At 39.1% G+C, this 19,771-nt stretch overlaps 1 protein-coding gene across 4 annotated transcripts in view; it reads right to left on the bottom strand.

The window, feature by feature from the left end:
• Nucleotides 1-19,771, bottom strand: part of LOC131076988 (uncharacterized) — a 192,660-nt gene that overhangs the window by 120,081 nt on the left and 52,808 nt on the right. For 3 of the 4 annotated variants that reach the window (XM_058014346.2, XM_058014348.2, XM_058014349.2), the window contains exon 6: nt 17,021-17,155. The exons of the other annotated variant lie outside the window; for it this stretch is intronic. In XM_058014346.2, coding sequence (XP_057870329.2) covers nt 17,021-17,155 — 135 coding nt within the window. The remainder of the gene's footprint in view (nt 1-17,020; nt 17,156-19,771) is intronic. 4 annotated transcript variants of the gene reach the window in all.

The raw sequence follows: 19,771 nt of genomic DNA, 5'->3' as shown, positions 1-19,771 counted from the left end.
CAATGAGTTTACTTGTAATGACATCCAAAAGACCCCCACTTGCAGTGACTGCTCTGAAACCCGAAATTGAACAGAAAGTGGCCAAAATGGGGCCCAAAACTAACCAAAATTTTCACAGAGATGGAAGATAAGTTCGTGATTGATTTATCATCAACAAATGTAGACTTTCCACCTTGGGAAGTGTGCCCTAGAGCCTTAAAATCTCAAATTTCAAGCAAAAATCTTCTACTTGCAGTGACTGCTCCGAAACCCGAAATTGAAGAAAAAACTAGGAAAATGAAGGCCAAAACTCACCAAAATTTGAACAACGATGGCAAAGACACCCCCTGATGACTAGACACTAACAAACGTGAGTTTTGCACCTCATAAAACGTGCCTTAGAGACAAAAAAGACATATTTTGTGTAAAAATTCATAGGGGTTGTCAAATTTTTGAAACTCCAAGAATTGGGACAATAGGCCCAGTCAGAATACGCCATGGGGTTTGAGGAGAAGTTCTTGCACTTTTGGTTTCGTAATGCCAAGATCTTGAAAGGTGATGAGGATTCTAAAGGAAAATTTAAAATAGGAATTGCACTTTCACCTCTCAAAACAAAACTCCCCCTTGAAACATGAAGTAACAAAGTGAAATAAAGGGGGTATTTTAAAAAATTGGATTTCACATTCCTCACCTGCAAACCATAGAAGTTGAAAAGGGAAATGTCTTAAAACTAAAAAAAGAAAAAATCGCACATCTTGCCATTTAGGTCCAAGTTCCCCCCTTTGTTAAGTGAAAGAGCCAAATCAAAAATCAAATTTGGTGTTCTTAGGAGTTTTGCAAGGAAATAAAGAGGTTCACATTTCACCTAAAATCTCTAAAATTCCCCCAAGGCAAGTAATAAAATGTTTAGAAACGATTCTCGCAATTCCTCTCAAAAGATTGGGTTTGGGCAAATAGCATAGGTGTTTAAGACATTCTCACATTTCAGCTTAAAAGGCCGAATTTTGTCCTTAGCTGACCAATAAATGAGGTGATGGGTAAAGTAAGAGGGAGATTTCAAAGAAAAAAACGTAAAAAATCACACATTTCCTTTGGAATGGCCGAGTTTCTTCTTAGCAAAGGGGCGAAAAGGAAAAAGTGAAAAGGCGTTCTTTAGAATAAAAGTCGCACACTTTTGCCTTAAACCCTGAATCCTCATAAGTTAAACGGCGAACAAAAAAGAAGTTCGACATTTTTGATTAATTTGTGAGTTTTACAAACAAAGCCAAAAGTGAATCTTTCATTTTTCTCCGAAGGCCCGAGTTAGAAGCCAATTCTTTCATTTTGGTTAAAAAGGCCAAGCTAGGGAGAAATTTTTAAAAGTACTTGGATTTTGGCCTTATTAGCCGAATTTTCTCCCATAGTCGATTGCCGAAAGTGAAGTTTTTTTTTAGGGCGTTTCTCGCATTTTGGATGAAGAGCCCAAATTTTGCCAAGTTTGCATTTTGCCTCAAAATCTTGAATTTGCAACCAAGATCGAAGGTGATGAAAAGTCGGACCTTTGGCATTAGTTTTTAGCAAGAGCAAGTTTGCATTTGCCTCCAATCACCTGAGTTTGCATTTCACCTTAAGCGCTCGAGTTTCCACCCAAGTCCAAACCTAAGGGTGTTGAAGAAAAGGTCGGGGCTTTGTGCATTTTATTCTTCAAAGAGTTTAATCTTGCTTTTCGGCTAAAAGAGTCAATTTTTTCTTGGGCCATAAAAGAGCAAAGTTGGGGATATTTCTTCAAATAGCGTGAGTTCCATTCAAGACACCAAGTTCACATTTTGAATCCCAGTCGTGCAAAGTTTCCCTGCATCTTCAGGCGCGAGTTTTACATTATTCCAAAACACCCAACACCGCGCCAAGTTTGCAATCTTTGCAAGGCATCCATTATTGCAAAGAGGAAAAACAAAGAGATTTTTTGCAATTTGCCACTAGAGGCGGAAATCTTCATTCAATAGAAGGGTATATAAGGCGAACTATTTCAAAGACGGAATTGCAGTTCTCATTTCTTCCAAGGGGCCGAAAATTTCCTCCATCAAGAAGTAGAAGGGCATTCATCCAAAAAAGTTCTCAACATTGCCAAGTATGCTTGATCGGCTTTAAAATTTTCATATGTATATTTGATGGATATCCATGTTTTAACTAGGGTTTTGTATGCAAACAAATCATGCAAACTTCAAAAATCTAGCCCAGGGATCTATCACTAGCAATCAAATTCGGCCTTCTATCTGAAAATTTTAACTTAGGGAAATCTCGGAGATTCTAAATTAAAACTGTAAACATAAAAAACATCTTTCCAAATGCCTTCGAAATGTTTAAATTTCCCTCGTATTTGGTAAAACAAGCAAGTTTTAAAACAAAGCGCATTTAACTTAGAAATTGCACATTTCACAAAACAACCCGGCAGTATAGGCAGCATCGCTTTAAAAGCATTCAAAATCAACAACCAACTGAATCCCAAACCAAACGCACCTAGTTCCCACTCCCAACCATGCCTCAGGATTCAAATTATTCAAACAGCAAACTGTAGCAGTGCTTTCAAATTTTGGTTATCATGTTGTTTTGCAATTATAATGTTGTTATCCCAATAATTTCAATGCTAACATCATCTTTGGGCACCGCTAACAACGTTTTTACCTTAAGTATGCCTCGTAATTTGTGTCCTGATGTGCAGGATAGATGTCACCTGACGTTGCTGAATCTTCTAAGGCACCTGACGCACCAGAAACATCCCAAGTACCCAAAGTTGACGACTCCCGCAAGTTGGAAAAAATAAAGTATCGATATCAAGGGGTCATACAAGAATCAAAAGTTTAGAATAAATGGGAGAATGTTGGCAACATTGACTTCAAGCATGTTGATCTCCAAAATTTTAGAGACAAGGTGTATGCTCCTAATACCTACGGGAAAGTCAAGAGAATGGTAGAAAGTGGTATTGCTCAGGCAGCAAGTTTCCCCCAAGCAATCCAAAATTATGAGCTTGTTGTCAAGGTTTCCAAGCATTATCTACCGGATAGCCTGGTGGTGGTCACAAATGGAATGATGATGGCTGACTTCACCCCGGAGGCCATTGGAGAAGCCTTTGATATCCCACTCCCTGAGGATGCAATTGCAGTGATGATGGAAGAAGCCAAAACAGCTTATGACATCGATCCTAATAAGTGCAAGGGAAAAGTAAATGAAGAATGGTTTAAAGTGAGAAGGCCCCGGAGCACCAGTATTCCCAAGAAGACCTACAGAAGCGACTTCATTGAGGAATATGGGGATATGATAACACTGCTCAGCAAAGTCATGGGATTCCCCCACTGCAACCTGTTTGAGAAGTGGATGTTTTATTTCACAGAGCAAGTCTTCCTTGAAAAGATCAAGTTTGCTTGGGCCCAAATCATAAGCGATAACTTCCACACATAGCTGGTCTAGCTCGCTGAAAAGAAATACTTCACGATGTCCTCCTACCTAGTGTACATGTTCGCCACACACCAGAGGCTTCCAAGGTTGATTCGCACAGGTGAAATTGGAAATGGGCCAAACCAGGTGAAGGTGTATGATAGTTACCCTCAACTCCACTATTACAATATAAAACAAAGGGAGAAGAACAACATTGCCTATGCAATAGGCCAGTATGAGCACATGAATGACGCATTCACCATGCGCATGGTCGGGATGATGCAGGAAGGATTGCATCAACGACTATCTAAATAGGCCACCGCACTAATATGGAAGTATAGATCATGGTATATCCAAGATTCACCTATTTGAGGATCTCAAGTTTTGAAGGTTCTCCCTACAGACTCCCGTGCTACCCTACAAATAGGATGATTCTCTTGGAAGTTGATAGACAAACATAGCCAGCCGGGCAAATCCTCAGGGATAAGAAGATATCAAGAGTCACATTTCCAATGACCATAGGGGGCAATGATGTGTATTTTAAGACTTTTGCACAAACCGAGCAATCTAAGGAGGAGCTAGGATCCTATTGTCTACAAGAACACTTCTTCAAAAAAAGTTTCAATCCAACTGGGTTAGGGAAGAAAGCTCATGGCAGGCATTATAAATATAAAATGACTGTAGAAGATTATTGGGCCAGTTGCAAGGATGACTTTGAAGTCTGCAAGCAGGAGTACTCGAGACTTAATGTGCACCAAATCAGAACCTTCGAGTATGCCCAAGTCCCAGATCAGCTAATTGATTATGGGGACTGTCTGCAATACCAGGACTATGAAGCAGTAAAGGACCTCCCACCATCGATCAATTGGTCACAAGATCCAATTACTAGTTTAGAAGCTATAATGGAAGGCCCTAGAAGATACACAGATGCTTGGCTATATCAACAAATTCAGAAGTTAACCCATGAGGGGATGAAGGGGCATCAAGTGTTGTGAAGGAAGAAGAAATTGAGAAGAGGCCCAAAAAGAAGAGGAAGAAAATGAAGGTTAGTGAGGGAACACGAACATCAAAGAGGTCTAGACTCTAGACGAGATCCGAGCCAATCACTTGAGGCCCTTGTGCTGGAAAAGATACCCGTAAGACCAGTTGCTGCCACAACATCAAAAGATCCCGACTCAATTGATGATGTAGTTGAAATTGACAACCTACCAACTCCTCCCCCGCAAATCGATTTGGTTGTCACTGAGGCAATTGGTTCGCAGGAGCCTAATGTGCAGGAAGTGGAGAAACAGACCATTGACCTGGGAGGACTTGAAATTCAGGTTGAAGAAGGAGAAATACAACCCAATGATGAGGATAGCAAGCAGGAGGCAGAGCAAAAAAAGACGGAGGAAGAAGGTAATACAAATGATGGGACAACTACCGAAAAAGAATGAAGAGCAAAAGGAGGTGGATGGTAGGGGGAATGAGGATGTCATAGGGAAAAATGAGGAGGAAAACAAAATTGCAGAGCTCCTTGGGACTGAAGAGCAACAGGTACAGGAAGTCACTCAACAGTTGTTGAGTGAAGTTGAGGAGAATTTAGCTATAAGGATCAAGATACAAAACCAACTTAGCCTTTTTCCACGACTAATGAACCTCGGGTAGATAGTGAATCTGCTGAGGCTTCAGGGCAACAAAACATAGAGTTGACTGTCACCTCAGGACAATCTACCCCTCATGCATGGTTGCAGTCTCGGATACATAAGAAAACCGCAACAAGGCCACCCATAAACTTGAATGACTTATTCTATAGGATAGGAGAACCTCAAGCCAAAGGAAAGAAGAAACCGAAAACCTATTCCAAAGTCACCAAGGATGCTCAGAAAAACCGAACAATACATATTGTTGCTCTGCCAGAAGGCAAATCAGCTGAGGAAGTTGCACTGTCCGATTATAATGTTATGTCAATCCCATTGGGAAAGGCAACAAAAGAGCAAGAAGTTGAAGAGTTCAAGGACTCCATGTAGAACATATTAGGCCAGCTGGAAAGAATGAATATTGAACGAGAAATGTATAAGGCACGTGTGGAGCAAGCCAAGGGCTATATAGATCACCTACTCAAGCCACTACAACATGCAACCGAGACCTATGTTCCCCCTTTGGCATTAGCACAAAAAACCATAACTGAGTTTGAGGGAGTTTGCGACACAGCAAAGGCGGTTAGAGAATGGATCGAGAGCATCAAGACAAGGGGAAACCAGGTGATTGTGGATGCAGCCAACATGATTATAAATCTGGAACAGACCCGTCAAAGGCTACAGGATGCCAAGGAAGAATTCAACAAATTCTAGAAAGCAATTGATAGGCCTCTTCCCATCATGAGAGCGTTGTTTTGGACTCACCTCCACATTCCCATACTATAGGAAATCTTTGATCCCCATGACATCAGCACTTCTGGGGAATGGTGCTAGATTTTTAGCATGAGGAGTGACATGGCGGACTACATCGGCAAAGGATGGGATGAGTGCAAGGGAACCTTGTCTAACGTCAAGACTTTCTGTGAAGATAACCTCAAAGCATTAGTCAATGACTGTAAAGATAACATGGAGTATGACAAAATGAGACTGTGCTGGAATGGCCGGCTAAAAAGTGATACGACCACATACTGCACAGCTGACATAGAGTTCGCCAGCAAGCTACACGCTGAAAGATGCCAACTAGGAGAAGAATCAATTCTGAATTGTTTTGTTTTAAATTCAATCTCTGACCAGCGTATTGTAGCTTGGGGTTTTGAGGAGGTTTCGAGTTTTAATGCGTTTTGGGGGTTTTTGAATGATATAATGAATAATGCAATTTTGGAAATCAATACAGAAACAAATTACAACTACTGAAATTAAATTTCACAATGTCTGATTTATTAACAGCAAGTAACAAATGCCAAGAATAAATGAATTTCAACTCTAAAATGCCAAATTGGCCTACCAGGGTCCCAACGCCTTGCCTGGAGGGCTTCTTTATTGACTTTATTGAATGAAGATGCTGTTACAAGAGCTTCCAAGGAGCTTCTCTACCCCACTCATCTTCAAAGAACTCTGCCGGTAAGGTTGGAGACGCAGGAACACCATATCTCCAATCTCAAATGACTTTCAATCCTATGGCGATCAGCATATAGCTTATGCTGATTCTGGGCTCGCTGAATGTTCTCCTTGAGTGCCTTAAGAATGTCTTGGCTCTCCTGAAGCCAATCCTGTGCCAATGGTGCTCTACTATCTCCGAGCGCCAAATCCAAAAATGTCATAGCATCATAACCATATAGAGCACGAAAAGGAGACATATCAATAGACATGTGATGTATCGTGTTGTAGAAGAACTCTCCTAAATACAACCAGCGAACCCAAGCACGCTGCTGTCCCGACACAGTTGCATAGATACCCCTCAAACCATTTATTCACAATCTCAGTCTGACCATCAGTTTGAGGAAGGTAACTGGTGCTGGGAGTCAACTCTGTGCCAGTGAGCATAAACAACTCTTGCCAAAAAGAACTCATGAACCTACTGTCACGATCACTAACAATGGTCTTTGGAAGACCATGAAGCCGAAATACCTCTCTGAAAAATACATCAACAACATGTGAAGCTGTATAATCTACTACTATGGGAAAGAAATGAGCATATTTAGTCAACCTGTCCACCACTACATATATGCAATCTTTCCCTTGCACCTTGGGAAGTCCAATGATGAAATCCATCGAAATACCTATCCACTTTTGTTCCAAAATGGGTAATGGTTGCAGCAGACCAGCAGGGTAGGTATTTTCAGTTTTATTTTGTTGGCAAGTAATACACTCCCTCACATCCTGTAAAACATCATCTTTGAGGCCCTTCCAAGTGAACCTCTCTCTAATCTACCTATAGGTCTTGTCATACCCTTGGTGTCTTGCTACAGGAGTGTCATGGTAAGCATGTAAAAGCTGATTTTTTAGTTTAGAGTCCGGAAACAAATATATTCTTCCCTTATAGTAAATCACATCATCCACAACCATGTATCTATCATCCTGAATGATTCCATCCATAATTTCACAAGCATGCTAATTTTTGGAATATTCTACCAAAAGTTGAGATTTCCAATCAGTTGAAATCTCACTCAATGAACAAAGAGCAGCAATAGATGGCTTCCTAGATAATGCATCAGCAACAACATTCTTTTTCCCCTTGACATATTCAATGTCAAAATCATATGCTTGGATCTTGCTAACCCATTTTTGTTGCCTCTCATTGAGATCCTTTTGTTCTAAAAAGTACTTAAGGCTGTTATGATCAGTTTTAACAAAAAATTTCCTTCCAACCAAATATTGCCTGAATTTTGTGAGTGCATGCATAATAGCCAACATTTCTTTATCATATGTAGAGTATATTTTTTCATTGTCTTTCAGTTTCCTACTCTCATACACAATAGGATGATGATTTTGCATGAGTACTGCACCCACACCTTCTCTTGAAGCATCACATTCAAGCACAAAAGGTTGGGTGAAATCGGGAAGTGCCAACACAGGACAAGTGCTCATCACCTACTTGAGCCTATCAAACACCCCCTGTGCCTCCTGAGTCCATCTAAAAGCCCCTTTCCTGGTGAGATCTATCAAAGGTGCTGCAAGCTGAGAATAACCTCTAACAAACCTCTTGTAATAAGCACATAGTCCAAGAAAACCATGCAACTCTGAAATGTTCCTGGGAGGTGGCCAGTCAAGAATGGCTTGGATCTTTTCTTGATGAACTTTGACTCCATCCACACCTATCACATGACCCAAGTATAAAATCTCTAAGAGCCCAAATTTACATTTGGACATTTTAGCATACAAAGACTGTGATTCCATAATGCTCAACACCTCATCTAAGTGCCTCAAATGTTCCTCCCATGATCTGTTGTAAATCAAGATATCATCAAAGAATACTAAAACGAATTTACGCAAATGCTTATTGAATATGTGGTTCATGCATGACTAAAATGTAGCTGGGGCATTAGTGAGACCAAAAGGCATCACTACGAACTCCTAGTGACCGTAATGGCACCTGAAAGTTGTTTTGTGAATGTCTAACTCTCTCACCTTAATCTGATGATATCCCAATCGAAGATCAATCTTCGAAAAATAAACTGCGCCATGAAGCTCATCCAATAGCTCATCAATGCGTGGAATGGGATACCAGTTCTTAATGGTTTTCTTGTTGAGAGCACGATAGTCAATACACATGCGTAAGGTCCCATCCTTCTTCACCAACACTACTGAAAAAGAAAAGGGACTAGAACTCGGTCTAATGAATCCCATGTCCAAAAGTTCTCTGATGGTCTTCTCTATCTCGTCTTTGTAGTCCTTAGGATGGCAGTATGGAGTGGTCATGACAGGTTTTGCTCCCTCTTCTAACTATATCACATGCTCAAAGCCTCTATCAGGCGAAACACCAGGTGGTATATCACCAAACACCACCCCATGCTTATCTAAAATCTGTTGAATATCTATATGGTAAGTTTTGCCATCCTGAGATGAAGGTGCCTTAGATGAGATAAAGCATTGTGTAGCCCAAAGGATGTCTTGATGCCTAATAATATTCTCCATCCTGCGTGAAGAAACCTCCTTGGGGCCTCCATCTGACAATGCCCTCAATATTCTCTTCTTACCATCAGCTAGAAACTCCAACTGCATCCTGCGGTGATCTATGTGTTACAAGCTAAAGTTGTCATTGCACCAAAAGATCGACCTGTCAATGCCCGATACAACCAGTAGACATAGAATCCACAGGACGATGTTAAACCATGTCGCGAATCCCCGCAAGGGACGTTGGCCCACTGCCAACAATCCCCCTCCCAGCATCACTCGTCGCAATTTGCGTGATTCGAACCTGTGACCAAGCTCTGATACCACTTGTTGCAAGCTAGGGTTGTCGTTGCACCACAAGATCGACCTGTCAATGCCTGATACTACCACTAGACTTATAGAATCCACAGGAGGCTGTTAAACCATGTCGCAAATCCCCGCGAGGGACGCTGGTCCACTGCCAACACTATGACATATCTGCCAATCCCCTGTAACCACTGCATACCAATAACTACAACATAATCCTCTAATGGTAAAACATAAAAAATCATTTGTCAAAGTGTAGTCTCCCATCTGGATACTAAGTTGAGGAATCCTCCTGGTACATCCCAACAATGCACCAACTGCAACCTTCACTCCAAATCCTAAAAATTCCTCTGACTGCAACCCACGTTTTTCTACGAAGTGCTAATCAATAAAATTATGGGTTGCTCCAGTATCTACCAAACACACTACATGCTGCCCTTGAATAGTCCCCTTCAATCTGAAGGTGTGGAACTTAGGATAGCTAGAAAGTGTAACCATAGTGACATTAGTCGTAGCTTGAGCATCCGTAGAATCTAGCTCAATTTGTGGTGGCTCATTATGTACCTCCTCATCATCAGTGTCCTGTATATGCTCATCCTCCACGTCTGAGCTCACCTCAATGAGATGGGCTTTGCCCTTGCCAAGGCATCTGTGACCCGGTTCCCAAGGTTCCTTGCAAGTAAAACATAGCTTCTTCTCAATTCATTTCTAGATTCCTGATCAATCTTAGGAGAAGATGTGTTTCCCTTCTACAGAATAAATGTCTTTCAGAAGGGTTTGGAGTTCTTGGGAAAGTTTTTGTTTTGCTGAAATGTGGAAGGTGGAGGTGAGGTATCCAAATCTAATGTAGTCTATATAGCCTCCAGCAGATTCTTAGGCCTCATAGGCTTTACTAAACCACGGAGTCTCTCATGTAGACCCTCAATGAAAAGCATCACTACCCTCCTATCGGGCATCTCAAGCACCATCACTGCTACACACTGAAACTTATTAATATGAGACTCCACATGTCCTGTCTACTTCACTGGAGCTAAGTACCTGTAATATAGTTCCACATCATTCCTGTCAAACCTGGCAATCAGTCTCTCTGTGAACTCTGAGTATGAATGAATAAGAGCATGATTCTAAGTGACTAATCCATGGTGCCACCAATCGTATGCAACACCCTCCAAATGCAGGACTGCAAACTCAATGGCTTCATCTTCAGCCATAGGTTTCAAGGATAAGTATATGTCCAACGTATGGACCCATGCTCGTGCACTAATGGAGCCACTACCATCAAATGTGGATAAAGTAAGCTTATCTGTAGCTTTCTTCAAATCATTATTCCATTGTTGTCTGGGCCATCTATCATTTTGTCCCCTCATAGAATCTATGCGTTGCATACAATATTGATGCAAAGGGAAAGCATCTCTGACGTGTGCCGGAAGTCGGGCCCACTCATCGCTGGCAGCCATAACTATATCCTGAAAAGTCACTCCATTCTATGGATCAACCAATGGTGGCTCATCTCTAGGAGTGAACCGAGGAAGCATAGGTCTATCGGCTGTCCTATTATGTGTCCTGTCTCTCCGTGGTGAAATAGATGCACTTCCCAGGGAAGATGGAGCCCTACTGCTGCCACAACTACCTGCAGCTGAAGCTGATCTACTATGACTTCTGTGCTGATTTCCCAAAGCCATCCTATCTAGTGTGTCTTGTAATCTGTTAATAGCCTGGACAATTCTTGGCTCAGCATCAGCCAAGCTTCTCATGATCTCATAAGGATCGAGTGGGTTTTGTCTTTCCTATTTGGGAGGGCTCGTGTGACCCTCTGGAATATCACCCATAATAGTCTCTACTGGTGGTTCAGTGACAAAGTTCAAATCCACCCGAGGTCTTCTGGGTGTGTAAAACCTATAAGTGCCAAATCTGCCCCGATGCATAGAATCCACCCATGACCCTCAGGCTGGTCGGATCATGGCTCTAATACCACTGATAGATGCTGACTAGGAGAAGAATCAATTCTGAATTGTTTTGTTTCAAATTCAATCTCTGACCAGCGTATTGTAGCTTGGGGTTTTGAGGATGTTTCGAGTTTTAATGCGTTTTGGGGGTTTTTGAATGATATAATGAATAATGCAATTTTGGAAATCAATATAGAAACAAATTACAAATACTGAAATTAAATTTCAGAATGTCTAATTTATTAACAACAACTAACAAATGCCAAGAATAAATGAATTTCAACTCTAATATGCCAATTTGGCCTACCAAGGTCCCGACGCCTTGCCTGGAGGGCTTCTTTATTGACTTTATTGAATGAAGATGCTACTACAGGAGCTTCCAAGGTGTTCCAACTGATCCAACATGTTTTATTCTTCTAAACAATGATTATCAAAAACAATTGGATGAATAACTGACAATTTTGAAGCCTATTCTGAAACCTTGCTAGGAAAGATCACCAATTTTGACCCTATATGCCCCTCTAATTCGCTGATGTAGCTCCAGTATGGTGTAATTCCACCAAACAAACCCTTGGCTTCCTCTTATAGGCTGCTAACAATGAATTCTGAGCAATAAACCTGAGCTGAAACCCTTCTAATTATTTCTTTGGCTTCCACAGGCAAAATGGAATGGTACGGCCAAGTCTAGGGAGTACGGCTGGCAAAAGAATGCACAAACTTCATCAAATTCGGTCTCCTTTCCACTCAGATCTGACAATCAAACTCCTATGATGCAGCTGTTACCCATCAAATGCTTGGATCGAACCCTTGAGGACCAAATATAATCTTCTATGCAAATCGGTTGATGATTGATGAAGGATTTGGGTCCTATCATCAAGAGATTAGAGAATTTCGTCCCCAACCTTGCCCCAGCTCTCTGCAAAAATCGTTGCAGACCTGAAAAGTATTTTTCTTCAAAATTATATACCAATAATGCCCAAAATGAATGTACAAAGCCTTCTTAACTCTCCAAGCCCAAATCGAACTTCTTAGAGGCATCTTTTTAAGATTCCTTGGAATCTTCCTCTTCCACAAAGTGGCGCCATCTTGAGGGGGGTCTTCATCATGAAGTTATAACCACTCTTTAAGTTATTAACTCTCCTAGGGAAAAGTGCAATGTAACTTTTAATATAAAGTTACTTATTCCAAAAGAAGTAACTTATAAAGTCACTTTTATTAACTTTTTCTAAATTTAGAAAAAGTAACTTTATAACATAATATTATAAAGTTTTATTATAAATGGCTCACCAAAGCAAAATTTGTCTAACTATTGGTCCCCTTTGGCTAACCCATCATCTCCCAACACTGAACTTCACCTATGGAGATGGGTGACAGGTGAATTTATGCATCTGGATAGCAACTAGAGAAGTGGGGACATTACACACGCAGACAGACAACATTTTGAAACCTATCAGATAGGCTGGTTCAAGCAGCTAAGAAGAATGGACAGTCACTGCGAGGACGTCCGCTTCCGAATGCATAATCCTCCTATTCCTCCCCTTAAGGAATTGTGCATTGTGTGCTTACAATTCCAGGAGTATGTTCATGCAAAGCAGGCAGCAGACCGAGATATCTGGACAGGATATTTGGTGGAAGAAAGTGACTTTTTGTAAAAAGGGGAAAATATCTACCTTGGGATGGTAAAAAGTGCATTCCCAAAGTCGGTTATTTCTCCCCAACTACCCAAGTACACTCTTCATATTTTGAGCTCCGTGCAAATGCACTTTTTGGGGAACAACTTTATGGTTGGTAGTTGATTAGTTAGTTGAAGGGTCTCCTCCCTTATTAATTAGGCATGGGTAGCCATGGTTTTATGGATGAATCTGGGCCACTAGTATTGTTTAATATGGGCCATTCATCCAATTTTGAAAATATATTTAAAGGGATTGGTTTTCCCTTATTTTTGTAAGTTCTTGAATTGTTGCAGAAACTTTGTCGAAATATACACAAAATTAATGGAGTTAAAAGCTATTGTTATTTCCTGTGAGCACATGGTTCACTTCTTCACCCTTTAATTTTTGTTATGTATTTTGCTTTCAAGTAATATATTCAGGTTTATATTTAATAGAGGTCTTTAGTTCATACCATTAAGGATTGGTTGATTGTCACTCCCACTACATAGTTAGTCTGAACTCATTTACAGACTTAGTTCGCTTGTTAAATGCTAGATGGGTGAACGTCTAAATTCAGCATTTGTGTTTAATAATTTGAAAATCTAGTTTCCTTCGAAGGTTGCATCAGGTTTTACTTATATAAATTACTGGCAAAGTAAAACATGGTTATTATAAGATCTCCATCTATTTGCTTGAATGTATTATTTTAGATAGAAGTAGTTAGTATCTCTCTTCCCTATTGACGTTGTAGCTATGGTCGGATCCTTTTGTGGGCCGACATGACTTACATAATTGTCTAATTGGCCTAATCAGCCTTAGACAATTATGGGTCCAAGTTATGGACTCTTACATTCATCAATATTATAATTGATTTTGTAAATTGCAATGAATATCCTATCTAGGGCCGACCCTATATGTCTGCCACCTTATATTGTAAATTGCAATTATATTATTATTATTGTTTCTTCTTGAGGGCCGACTCATTGTAAATGAGTGCCTCTCACATATATATAGGAGATGCACTTGTCATTTATGGAATATAATCAATCAAGTATTCAGCAAACTTCTTCGCATAGCAAAGCAAGAGACCATTCAAAAACCCACCTCATTCTGTAGCGAATTCATCAGCAGCGAATCCATCCTTGTCTAGCGAATTGATCCTAGAACAACGAATTCATCCTAGAGCCGTAAATCCCTTCCTTGGGGCAGAGAACTCATTTCTTGGACTGCGAACAGTCAAGCCAAGTCATTCCTCTGCAAGTGATTCCTGTCACAACAAATTGAAGGATGTGCGAATCATATTGAAGGCTGGTTGATGCCCTAGCAGTTCTGTTTCATGTTCAATTGTGTATAGTCTTCTCATATAGCTTCAAGAGTTGTAGCATACATGTAAAGACATGGTTGTTCTTGTCTAATATGATCTGAGAATTCATTGCTGGGTTTTTCACCTTCAAGAGGAAGGTTTTCCTGGGATACTTTGGTGTTCTCTGTGTTCTTTGTGTTGTTTTGTTTATTTGCTTTCAATCTGATCTAAAATTTAACATCCCCTTTTCCTCTTTTCTACTTTTTTTATAATCTGAAAGTTGAACCATCATGGTAGCATCAAGTTTAATGCAAAATCAGATGAAAACTGACTTGTAGAAGTCTAGGGGAAACTTTACCAAACTTTTGAGCCCAATCTGTCCACTAACATAAGTCCCCCTCGTGTCTACCAGCAAGACACATGAACCTCTGAGTCATCCCACAGTCAAGACCTAACGAAATGAACCTTGAGGTTGTTTCTTAGTGATCATTTTAGTAGCATTAGAACTACCTTATGCAAGAGAGAGTGGGATTGCTAATAGATTCTATTCTGTGTTGACCGGAAGGAGTTGAAATCCGACTTTAGCCACGTCAACAGACTGATTTTTTTGCAGATTTTGTGCTGAAAATAGTGAGAATTGAATTAATTTAGTTAGGAGTTAAAAGCTGAGAAGAGTTGCAAGACTTTGTGCTTGTGGTTGTTCCCATTTGAAATAGTTCAGAAGGTGCATCATACTTGAAGACTTTGTGTTGCTATATGATGTTCATTGTTCTCGTTTTATTATTCTGAAAAAGGTAGATAGCATAGTGGGAACTCAAGACTTTGTTTCTATTTTCCCGTCATGGGGGAAGTGACGGAAGAGGAAATAATATCATTTTTTCTGAAAAAAGAGAACAGGATGTCGTCCCACCCAAATTAGATTAGTGCTTAGTTAGTAATAGTAAAAAAGGGGGAGCCTTCCCTTAAATTAGGAGAGTTTTATACTCACACGCTATGGTTGAAACCACAATTTTGTACATCTTCCTAGGTGTACAAAATTTTCAACCAACACCCAGCAAAAACAATCCAACTGAAAGTCAGCACCCAACCAGCATAACTCCTTACCACTACATTTTGTTTCACTAAATATTGCAATCATAAAAACATAAGATTTAAGTTTTCAACTCTTATCATGATGAATGACAATTTATTTAAGTGAAGGGATGTTTCCTCTTCCTCTTTGTCTTCGTCTTCGTCTTCCTCAAGTTCAATATAAATGGCAAATTGTTGATTTTGCTTTTAATTGGGGGTGGACTATCATATTCATAGGCTTTTTGTGGGTACGAGGTGGTGGAAGGGCCCACTGGCACATTAGGGTTACAGCAGGTAGATTAGGTTTTTTTAACATCTTAAGTGCTTGCTAGGAAAGGGCACAGTTGATAAACATCCAAACATCCCTCGGCTGCCTCTTGCAAGACAAAACATCCCACCTTATAGGCAAAGGGGCAGGGGGGTATCATCCTTGGTTGTCCTCATCCCCATGTCCCAAGGACATCTCCATCTGCAAAATGGCAGTTTTTTGAGGGAGGTGTGGGTGTGTCCCCATGGAACACTTATAAAGTAAAACAAAAACGAAGGGAATTAATGAATAATTTGGAAAATATTTCATAATTTACAACTTCCGTAGTGTGCATTTATAAGGAAAAAATTGGCATTATTCAACACACTCATCAAAAATCCTCCTCTATTTCTGTATAATAGGACTAAATGCTCAGTGGCTGTTCAAGGAGAATAATTCTATGATTGAATGAAGAAAAGATTCCAGGACCATAGATTTTTAAACTTTTTTGATGGACCATGAACTCGGTGGGTTTGAGATTCCCATTAGACAAAAATGTGAGGGCCTGTCACCTCAAGTTTATTGAGTGAATTTATTCTTCTAGACATCAGTACAAAAAAGCAAAAGCAACTAATGTACAAAAGGTTAGTGATTGAGTCTCTCTCCTTCAAAGGATCTAAATCCTATTCCTTTCAAAATGCCTTTAGAAACAGAAATTACTTCTCAGAAGAATGCCAGCAATATTGTTTTAGTTTACATTATGCAAAATAATTATTTTCTAATATGATATCAAATTAATATTACCCGTAAATCACTCTGACTTCTACCCACATTGTGAATGGTATGCATAAGACTTCAAGAGAGCCCGTTATTTAAATCTTCAGGAGGATCAGGCTGAAGCATAACTCTGCCTTTGAAATATTGGCTAACAAAAAGATAGCTTTGGCTAATGGCAATTACTCATCATCTTTAAGGTTGGCCTCTGTTTCTGCTTTGTCACTATGTTTAAACAGATGTTGCTTCCACGAACAATATAGATATTACTTACAAGTCTTTCGACTTAAGTCTGTGTTGATCCTACTTAAAAGATGTCTTCTATATGCTTTCACTGTTTGAAAAGGACTATGGTATTTTGTAAAAGGTGTCCTTTTCATCAATATATCACCTTTTCCTATTGAAAACAATATACTATTTTGGGTCAAAGTAATTCTTTAGCAATAGATTCCAACAGCACCTCTTCTACTCTGATTTTCTTTAAATGATCTCGGGCAAATTACTAGATACTGTATAAATCTGTCTGTGGAGGCCGAAGGGTTGAAACCTTTTTACCATATAAATCAATTTTGCAAAATACGACTTAAGAGCATTCTTGAACTAATTATTTCCATAAGTTAGTTTGAATCAACAAACAAATTGAAACTTTATTCAACCAACTAGCTCAACAAAATGCCTGACAGCAAAAATTACCTTTAATAAACTCTCTGGCAATTAATTTTATGAGTGTTTATGTGCTGTTAAAAGACTAAAAATACCTTCAAATCTACTTGTAGAGGCATATCCAAAGAACAAATTATTGGCAATCCTCCTTTATGAAGATATAACACCATGTACTTGTCAAATATATCCAAATCCTCAATTGTGACACCTTCATCAACTTGGATCACATTCTGCAGATCAACTACCAAATCAAATTCAGAATGAATAAATCAATCAAATTTGAAATGTACAAAAGAAATCAACTCTATATATTTTTTTGCTGCTTAAATTCAATTATTTTTCACAAAGTGTTTAAACTATTTGAAAACATGTGACAATGAAAAATAGAAAACTTAAATCTTAGCAACATATTGCCACTCGAAGCAGTCTTTGTGCCACTGCTCTAATCCCTCAACATCAAAAAGTTTCTAGTGTCCGCAATCACTCTGTCAATAGGCTAAAATGAGGTATTCTGCATAATAGTGCTAGGAGTCCTTTATAAGATCCTACACTTGAAAGTGACAACCTCACAAAGAAAGTGGACAAAACATCTCTAATTAGGGCATAAAAAGGTGAGTGTCGAACCATCTAAGTCTCAAAATAGATGATGATGCCTCCCCTGTAATTTATAGTAGCCAGGGCACCTGAAAATAATGTGCTCCTTAGTTTCCACCTTCTAGAAATAGAGAGGACATATTCTCATTTTCTAGCATTGCAAACTTTATATGCCCGAAAATGAAATTGAAACACACTTTTGTTTCATCAAATTGGATTAAGAGTAGCATTGCCAATCACATGACAGTATCACCATGCACCCCTTGTTTTTGATGAGCCATATCAGAGATGTACATGAGATTGCGCAAATTTTAGAGCCCTTGGCTATAGTGTTGAAATTGATTGCTGGGAAAAATGTCCCATGGGTTAATTTTATGAGACCATGGGCAAGGAAAAGGAAGCACTACAATCCAAAATTCTGAATTATGAGAGTGGGTACATGCCAATTTGGGAGATTACTGAAGCTAGATGGGATCATCAAATGCACTACCACCTCAATGCTATAGGATGTTACTTGAATCCAACATATTTTTATTGAGCATCATTTGAAAATGGTGCAGAAATGACAAGAAGGCTATCCAAGTGCAATGCAACATGTTCTTCCCAATGTTGAGGAGAGACATGCAGCGATTTCAAAGTTGCCAATGTATAAGCAACAAAGATATTATCTTACATGCATAGTAGAGTCATGGAAAACAGCATCACCAGGCATTAAAGTTTAAATTAATAATTCGCAACCAAACTTCATCTATAGCTTTTTTCTTATTGAAAAATTAAAATAAATTACTACTTATTAAATTTTTGTAACTAATCTAATGTCAATGCAATGGTGGGAATACTTTGGCAAAGATGCCAAATCACTTTGATGGATGGCAATTCTTATGCTAAGACAACTATGCTGCTTCTCTCCTTGTGAGTGTTCTTAGGGTGTATTTGAACATACATACAAAGAAACACAACAACTTGAGCCAACAATGGATGAATGATTTAGTATTTGTCTACCACAACCTTCATCTTCACCTTAAGAAATTTTGAGCCTTAGAAGCTTTTAATACAACTAGATAATGAAAATTCTCACTTTCCAATTCATGATGTTCAATGAATTTCTAATTTCTAGCATACTCTAGTAGGTCAAAAACATTTACATTGCTAATCTCAGATAGTGTTGAAGATGATCAACCAATTGGCCCTGATGAGTCTGATCCTAAATTAGAATGAATCACAACCAATGAGAAGCCCTTGTTTGATGTAGATGATTTGGCTATCTTGAATGAAGTTTTGAACGATCATGACCTTCATCATATTGAGAAAAACAAGGATCCAAGACATCAACTTTCTCTTCACATTTTACAGTAAGGAGCTTTTGAGGCTAATTGTCTCGACAATTTTTGTCAAAAGACTTATGTTGTAATGGGTACACTGCACTTGACTGAATATCAATACTTATTGAGAATTGGGTGTAATAGGCAACATTGAATCTTTGTTTATGCCTAACGTTTGAACTTTGAACTTTGCTTCTCTTTCTACACATTATGTTTGACACGAAATAACAATTGCAGTTTTTTTCTGTGTTTTCATGAGTATTTTAGTATTTTCTATGTGACATGCTTTTCCCATTTTAAACTTGTTACAATTGAATCTCATTTATACTTTTGGATTGCCATGTCAATGTTGCGTAGATGTAATGCCAAAATGGAAACAATAGTCCCATTAATAAATTGTAAAAATGATTATAATGAAAGGTCCTTTGAGCCAAGGTTACAAAGGAGAGGTCCAAGTGATGCCAATTGTACTGTTGGTGTATGTATTATACCAATAAAGAACACAACAAAATACATACAGCAGAAAGAACATCCAAAAACATTGCAAACATAAATTGGATAAGCTTGCAACTTTATTAATATGTATAATGTGCATCAATTAGCTATAGTGTGGGGCACACATGACAACATGAGAGCCACCTTCTCTAACCTTTGTCAATATTCATATAGTTTTTCAACCAAGAGGTTCGTCAATTAGACCATAACCATCAAAGTAACAAATGTTCTAACAAAAACTTAGGTACACCACACATTGACATAGGTAATTGCACAAGATTGAAAATTATCAAATGAGCTAACCTATCCACCTCTTTAAACAAATTGGTGTCCCTACTAGCATGGGATCTATTAAAATAGCTTATGAGGGGTGAAGGGGAATGAAGAAGATGTCCTCAGTTGTAGAGGGGCTGAATTAGAAGGTAAAGGTGTCGT

Source organism: Cryptomeria japonica, chromosome 6 (genome assembly GCF_030272615.1).
Source record: "Cryptomeria japonica chromosome 6, Sugi_1.0, whole genome shotgun sequence".
NCBI classification, from domain to species: Eukaryota; Viridiplantae; Streptophyta; class Pinopsida; order Cupressales; family Cupressaceae; genus Cryptomeria; species Cryptomeria japonica.
Note: the sequence above shows the minus strand (reverse complement) of the source record. Positions and strands in the feature narration are given on the sequence as shown.